Source organism: Astyanax mexicanus, chromosome 5 (assembly GCF_023375975.1).
Source record: "Astyanax mexicanus isolate ESR-SI-001 chromosome 5, AstMex3_surface, whole genome shotgun sequence".
Taxonomy (NCBI): Eukaryota; Metazoa; Chordata; class Actinopteri; order Characiformes; family Acestrorhamphidae; genus Astyanax; species Astyanax mexicanus.
The window spans coordinates 44,397,500-44,405,844 of record NC_064412.1 but is presented as its reverse complement, the minus strand read 5'-3'; the positions used below and the strand labels follow the sequence as shown (position 1 = coordinate 44,405,844).

Here is an 8,345-nt window from a genome sequence, read left to right as displayed (position 1 = left end):
GTTCTTCTGCAGAGTGGTCCAGATGGGATTGATCATCCTGTTTGTTATCACTCTAAGAAGTTCAATTCCCATCAGAGAGTTTATTCTACTGTGGAAAAGGAGGCCCTTGCCTTAATTTTAGCACTTGATCATTTATAAGTGTACCTAAGTTCTTTAGCTGGCCCTACAGTAGTGTACACTGATCACAATCCCTTGGTTTTCATTGAATGCATGAGAAACCAGAATAGACAAGTTATGCAGTGGAGTTTGGCCCTTCAGCCTTACCAACTTAAGATCAGACACATGTGGTGTTGATAATGTGGTGGCTGATGCCCTTTTTAGGATCTAAAAAAATTGTTGGAGGCACATTGTTTGTTTGTTTTTCTTCTGTTTTTTCTGTTCCTCTATTACAGGTTATACCTTCATGGTGCGTTGGGTAGGAGAGAGACTGCGGAGAAATTTCTGGTTTCCTTTGAGGAACCCTTTTGGGGGTGGAGGTGTTACGACTCTGTGTTGTAATGCAGCCTGGCCTGCAGGGGCAGTGCAGGTTTGGGCAGGATGCTGCTTGGGTGACCTTCTGAACTGAGGGCACCTGGGAGAAGATATAGGTCTCTCTTCCAGATTCTCTCTCTCTCTCTCTCTCTCTCTCTCTCGCTCACACCCTCTTTTTGTGTGTGAGGCCTGTTAGGCCTCAATCCTTTTGTTTGTGGGCCTGTTAGGCCTCATTTTTGGTTTATTTGATTTTTGTTAGCACACACATTTATACACTGACCTTGATCCCTTCTTTTTACTTTCTTCCTTATTTTTGATTCCCCTAGACTTTAATAATAATAAATTATATTATTTGATTATTGAATCTGGTGTTGCCTCCCCTCTTTTTATGTTGCGGTTTGTGGGAACGAGCTGGCCGTAACACTTATTAAACCCTTATTAAATTCATAATGAAGGGGATTGATTTATTAATATTTATTCAGTTCTTTTTAGTGTGTAATTAGTGATGAACAGAACCTCACTTTAGAATATGGTACACTTCTTGGTGTATTAGTGACTAATTAAGCCCTTATTAAATACATTGTGAGGGGGATTGATTGATGAAATATTTATTGAGTCCTTTTTAGTGTGTAATTAGTGATAAACTTTAGAACACTTTAGAATATGATACACTTCTTGGTGTATAAGTGACTAATTAAACCCTGATTAACTCAATAAACTCCAGCACAGCCATAACCTTACCAAACTCACATAAATCAAACTGCGGTCAATTCTACACTAATAACATGTAGATTTAGCTAATAGTTAATGTTTAATAATCTGCTTAACAGGGTGTTAAAATAACTGTTTATAATGTACTATAAGAACTAATACAGCCATTATTAATCATTTACACATAACAAACCACTAATTAAGCACCAATAACCCTTACACAGAATAAAGACTAATAAGTAGTTAATAAATAATTTACTAATGTCTAATTAAGGTTTTATTAAGCAAATAATAATACATTAATAAGCACCTAATTTGTGTTCCTTAAAATAAAGTGTTACCAATAAATCAATCCCCCTCACGATGTATTTAATAAGGGCTTAATTAGTCACTAATACACCAAGAAGTGTACCATATTCTAAAGTGAGGTTCTGTTCGTCACTAATTACACTCTAAAAAGAACTGTTTTGACTTGCCATTTACAGAAGTTGAATGTCAAAAATGCAGTTGTCCTAATGAAATAACAGAAAATACATTTTAGCACATTCATTCTCTATTGAATTCAAGCAGTTTTATTTTCTGTTAGATCTACTCTCAACTGCTAAATTTAAAATGTAGATTGAGTGACTGATGGGCCGAATGTGCAGATATCAATTTAGCTAAAATTGCAACTGTAACAGCAATGGCAACATATGAAGATGGCTTATCAATTGTATTAGTTATAAAGAAAAAATAATAAAATATAAAGTCTGTCAAAATTATTTCCAAATATACCAAATAATTCCTAAATATACAAAACTGTTCCAAATATATTAAATTATTCCCAAATATGCTAAATATATCAAATCATTTCCAAATATACCAACTGTTCCAAATATATCAAATTATTCCCAAATATACCAAATTGTTCCAAATATATCAGATTATTCCCAAATATACAAAATTGTTCCAAATATATCAAATTATTCCCAAATATACTACATTATTTCTAAATATATCAAATTATTAAGAATATTCCCAAATATAAACATATTCCCACATATACAAAAACATTCCCATATATAAACATATTGCCACATATAGAAAAACATTCTCAAATATAAACATATTCCCACATATACAAAACATTCCTAAATATAGAAGATTGTTCCCACATATACAAAAACATTCCCAAATATAAACATATTCCCACATATACAAAACATTCCTAAATATAGAAGATTGTTCCCACATATACAAAAACATTCCCAAATATGGAAATTACTTCCAAATATACAAACAATTCCCAAATATATAAAACTATTCCCAAATATAGATAGATAGATAGATAGATAGATAGATAGATAGATAGATAGATAGATAGATAGATAGATAGATAGATAGATAGATAGATAGATAGATAGATACTTTATTGATCCCCGGGGGGAAATTCTTGGCATCCAGCAGCAGGTTACACAATACACAAAGTTAAAAAAGATAAAATATAAAATATAAAGATACATATAAATACAATCAAATAAGAAATAGAATATACAGTGTAAATGTACAGTCTTCGTGTGTGTGTGTGTAATGGAGATGGAGAATGGAGGTAGTGCAGTTGAACACAATAGACAGGGAACACCAGTTGATGTGCATAATGTGAGGATAACTGATGTCAGCCAAACAGAAAGTGCAAATACACAGTTATATAATAATTTAAATTAAGCAGTGCAAAAGATACGTAAACAGTGCAAAAGATACGTAAACAGTAGATGAATTAACTAGTGAATGAACTACTAGTGCAAAATATGGTAGAACTATAAAAAGTGTTCTAGGCATCAGCAAGTCTGAGAGTGTGTCCATAGCTGGGGGTGTGTCCATGGTGTGGCCAGAGTGGCCGGAATTAAAAAGTTTCACAGAGTCTTTAGTTTGCTGTGCTGAGAGGAGTTGAACAGTCTTATGGCCTGAGGAACAAAAGACTTTCGGAGTCTGTCGGTGGAGCAGGACTGGGACAGCAGTCTGCCGCTGAATGAGCTTCTCTGCTTGGTGATGGTGCTGTGCAGAGGGTGGTGAACATTGTCCATGATGTTCAGCAGCTTACTGAGGGCTCTCCTCTCTGCCAGTGGTGTTAAGGACTCCAGCTCTAATCCCAGCACAGAACCAGCTTTCCTCACCAGCCTGTCCAGTCGTCCAGCATCCCTCTTGCTGATGCTGCCTCCCCAACACACAACAGTGTAAAAGAGGACGCTGGCTACCACAGACTCTTTTACACTGTTGTATATTAAAACATTCCCTACTCATTGTGCTTAAAATAAAAACCACAAAAAACACTACATTTTTTGTTTATAGCTTTTTTTTTTTTTAACAAATAACTGATTTCCAGTGAATGGGAAGAAGCTGTTCCTTCGCCTTTATGTATTTAATCTTGTTCTTTGTTTCTTCATTGATGTGGGCTGCACATGTTTATGCAAATGCAGTCAAGGTCTCCTTTGTTGACATATCAGCAAATCTTTTGTACTTTTTGGGATCAATGATGGCAAGTTCTGCAATTGCCTGTCAAAAGGGCCAGGCAAGACAGAGACAAGGGAGTTTATTTACACTATTTACAAATATACAAAGAAACAAACAGGACCAGAGGCTATAACACAACATACCAGAAAATGGAGTCGTAAACCAAGCAACCAAAACATAGGAGGCAAGGCAGAAATGAAAACAAAGTCCTGGCAGAGATCAGAAACCAGCAAACAACAATATCAGAGGGAAATCCAAAATCAGAGTCCAAAAACACAAAAAAGGGGTTGATACACAAAGTAGCTGATAGAAACACAAGAAATAACGATTTGTACGCATGGAGGGCAATACGCTGTGAGGAACAAAGGAGTATGGCGTTCTTAAATAGGGAGAACACACCTGAACCGAGCTACCATGGCGCTGGGACATGTGCTCGGTGATGTCACGGTGTCTGTAGTACTGTAGTAGAGTTCTGAGGACCGCACTCCGGTACTTAGGGAATGACAGGAGAGGCAAAATAAGTAGTGACAGTACTCCCTCCAAAGGGCCAGCCACAGGTAGACGACAAGGATGACGACACCTGGAGACCTAAGGGCAGGAGGCAACCACAGGCTGACCAGAGGAAGACACCGATGGGCACGGAGAAAGCGCAGACCCAGAACTGGCAGACGATGAGGTACTAAAGGCAGCCCCCACGTTGTTGCGAGTCAAGAACCTCCCGGACAGCATAAGTGGAAGACTCTCCCGACTCCAGCAGCTCCGGCGGGATGACCTCTGGTACACCCTTGTCAAGAGGACCCGTGACAACGGCCTTGAGCAGAGACAAATGGAAGGCGTTATTGACACGATATTGGGCAGGTAACTGAATTTTAAACTTGATGTCATTAATTTTATGTAACACACGAAAAGGACCAATAAATTTGGGTAATAATTTCTTACATATGCCGGGGTAGCGAAAATCGCACGTAGAGAGCCAGACTCTATCCCTCTGTTCGTAGCTGGGGTTCTCACCAAGATGCTTATCAGCCTGTTGTTTGTACCGAGAGAGAAGATCAGTGATGTGCTGATAAGTGATTTCTTGTTTGCTGCAGTGCATCCAGTCATCTACTGCAGGGACTTCATAAGCGGTAGCAGTCCAGGGAGAAACCCAGGAGGCACTGGAATGGAGTCTTTGTATTGTCCTTTAAAACCACTGAGAAGTGGCTTTTCAGTAAGATACAACTCTGCAATGGCTGCCGTCCCCTTCACAGCATTCCTCGATACTGCTACCTTTTTGAATGCATGAGCCATTTTTATTCCCTTCTGGATGCAGACAACAGCAACTATGCTGCTCACTAGACAAAACAAAACAGAGATTAGAGATAAAACGGGCACTTTCAATAAGCAAATTCATGATTTATGGCAGGGGTCACTAATAGGTGGATCGCGGTCCGGGTCTGGACCGATAAACTACTGAGAAGGATTTAATTCTGACAGTGTTCATTTAAAGCGGCGGAACGTTTATTGTCTTTACGGTTTACGTGCTTTACAGCGCAGTAAACTTACAGACCAATCACGTGTGCTGTAAGATCCAAACGCTCTCCTCTGCCAATCAGATCTGTGCAGATGCGAGAGCGCGGAGCCACACAGGCGAAGCAGAGGGTGAGAAGTGGGAGAATAAAGCGAGAAAAGCTAATACAGATATAACCTCGCAGTGTTACTTGGAGGAATTAAAGAGAAACAACCGAGACAAGAGTGCAAAATATTCCACTTTACTCCACCTGATCAGAACTCCGCACTCTATTTGCTCCCAAACCCAACACTAAAGCAACCGCCAGGGGAAAAAAAGCATTGGCAACTTCCCCCATCCAGGCCCCGTATATCCAGGCCTGCTCCAAGGCCTCCTGACTTTGCCCCCAGTCATGTGCCCAGGCTGTCCACACAGACTTTTGCCAGTCCTGGGCACCCACCTATGTTTTTGGTCCCCCTGTCTCTCCCTGTCCTGGTCCCTGTATCTGTGTTCGTTCCTGTTCCTGTCCCCTGTGGTTTTTCTGTTCCCGTCCCAGTCACTGTATTTGTTTCTGTCCCCGTCACTGTTATGGTCCCTGTTCCCCTGTCCAGTCCTGTCCTGTCTACTCTCCCATACTTGTCCCCTGTCCGCTCCTCTGTCCAGTCTCAGCCCCCTGCCCAGACCCCTGTCCAGTCTACGTCTCTGTCCACTGTCCAGCCCCCTGTCCAGTCTTTTGTCCAGTCCTTGTCCCCTCTCCAGTCTTTTGTCCTGTCCAATGTCCAGACCCCTGTCCAGTCTACGTCTCTGTCCACTGTCCAGCCCTCTGTCCAGTCTTTCGTCCAGTCTCCGTTTACATCCCCAGTTCAGTCCCTGTTCCAGTGTCCATCCCTGTCTCCTGTCCAGTCTACTGTCCAGTTTCCGTTCCCTGCCCGGCCCCACGTCCAGTGTCCGTTCCCGGTCCTGCCCCCGTTTCATGTCCGGTCTCCTGTCCAGTTCCCTGCCCGGTCTCCGTCCTAGTTCTAGTCTTGTTCTTTGTTTTCCGCCCTCTCCTGACCTGCTCCTGGGGTTTCGTTTTTTTTCGCGCCCCGGGAGTTGCGCGTTAAGGGGGGGGGTTATGTAAGGTCCTTGCCCTGTTGCCCTGTCTAGTGTCATGTTTATTTACCTGTTCCTCGTGTCTGTCTCTCATGTGACCCGGCTCCTCTGTGTTTCATTCCCAGTGTTTTTCCACTCACCTGTGTTCATTTGTAGCTCCGCCCCTTCGTCCCAGGTGTTTCATGTTTCCTGTGTGTGTGCACCTCTATTTAAGGTCCGTCTTCCATTTCCCCGGTGTCGATCCTTGTACGTTTATCGTCTGTCAGTGTTCCATGTTTTCCCCAGTTTCCTAAGTCCTGTTATCTGTAAATCCCTGTTTATTTTGTATCTGTTTTTGTTAATAAATCCCCTTTTGTTTGCAATTGCGTCCACCTCCTCGTCCTCCCTGCACCCCGCACCCTGACACAAGCCCAACTAATAGAAACCAATTTGCATTATATTATTAATTCTTAAGTATTAATAACTGGACACTGAACATTTCAGACGCCACGAAAAAGTTTCGGTTCTGATTGCAACAATGGTTGTTTTGATAAGTGTTTGACATTTGACTTTTTCAAATTCTTCTCTGTATGTTAGAAGCCTATTTTTATTCTTATCAAGCAGAACACATAACCGGTTGTTTAAAGGCCAACTAATAAAAAAAATATGCAATTAGGTGTGTTCCTGCTTTATAAAATGAAAGCCAGCTGTCACAAAGGTTTTTCAAAGATAAGCTGATACTCTGATCTATTAAAGGATGCTTATTATTTTATATGACATGATATAAAATAAAAATCCAATCCAAAGCTGGGCGATATATCGAGATTTAAAAAAATATCTATATATTTTAATTTGCAAGAAAAGACTAGACAATATTATTTATATCGATATAGACTATGTCGCGTTACAGTGAGGCCCGTCAGTTCTCCCGCTGTTTCTCTGTACAGCTTCACCTAGCCCTGCCTCCCTCACTCACTAAACACACTACCCCTCCCCTAGTCCCGCCTCCCCCCCTTACTAAACACAGTATCTCTCCCCTAGTCCCGCCTCCCTCCCTAACTTAACACACTACCCCGACAGAGAAACCTAACATTACAGCTCATTTCCAGATGGTTTGGATTCAGCGAGTCAGGTGAGCAGCAGAATAAAGTATTTTGTACAGCGGTGGTCAGTAATAGGCGGTCCTGGTCCACTATTGAGAACTAGTTTATTTCGAATTTATTTTTAATTTGGTTTTCAAACTGTTCAACCTTACTTTGCCATTTCAGAACATCTTGTTTAAAAGGCTGTGGTGCATAACAGGAGGCACCTAAGAACAAATAAGGAGCATTAAGAGCATTTAAGCAATATAACCCAGCTTGCAACTACTCATTAAATCTTCAATGCTTGAGGATCTCTAAAGTGTCAATTAGACATAACTAAGTAATGTTTCAGTAACTCAGTTCAAAATGTGAAACTCATATTATATAGATGTATTACACACAGTGATCTATTTTAAGCATGTTTTTCTTTAATTGTTGATGATAAAATGAAACCCCAAAAATCAGTGTTTTAGAAAATTAGAATACTATATATGACCAATTGGTACTTTTGGCAGTGTGGGCAGTTTGCTGGAAAATGAAATCCACATCTCCATAAAGGTGTCAACAGAGGGAAGCATGAAGTGCTGTTAGATTTTGTGGGAAAACAAAACTGCACTGACTTTAGACCTGATAATAAAACACAGTGGATCAACACCAGCAGATGACAAGTCTCCTCAAACCATCAGTAAATTTCACATTTCTAAATTTCAGAATTCTAGAATTTCATAAGTCTAAAGTCAGTGCAGTTTTGTTTTCCCACAAAATCTAACAGCACTTCATGCTATATATACAGCTCAGCCCCTACTGCAGAGTCTCTCTCACACACGCACATATATATGTGTGTGTATATATATATATATATATATATATATATATATATATATATATATATATATATATATACACACATATATACACACACACACACATTTTTATTTATTTATTTATTTTTACTAAAAGTGGTCTCATTTTTGTTCCAGAGCTGTGTGTGTGTGTGTGTATATATATATATATATATACACACACACACA

The 8,345-nt window shown here is 40.0% G+C and overlaps 1 protein-coding gene across 1 annotated transcript; it reads right to left on the bottom strand.

Annotated features, from left to right (window-relative positions):
- Positions 1-2,748: 2,748 nt before the first annotated feature.
- Positions 2,749-6,977, bottom strand: LOC125802194 (nipped-B-like protein B). The gene is made up of 2 exons (XM_049479428.1): positions 4,612-6,977; positions 2,749-4,483 (listed from the first exon to the last, which is right to left on the bottom strand). The coding sequence occupies exon 1, from the start codon at positions 6,311-6,313 to the stop codon at positions 5,474-5,476; it is 840 nt and encodes a 279-aa protein (XP_049335385.1). The 5' UTR covers positions 6,314-6,977; the 3' UTR covers positions 2,749-4,483; positions 4,612-5,473.
- Positions 6,978-8,345: the final 1,368 nt, after the last annotated feature.

Bases quoted from the DNA above. Each gene is read 5' to 3' on its own strand.
- LOC125802194 (XM_049479428.1), bottom strand. From the start codon at position 6,313: ATGACACTAGACAGGGCAACAGGGCAAGGACCTTACATAACCCCCCCC.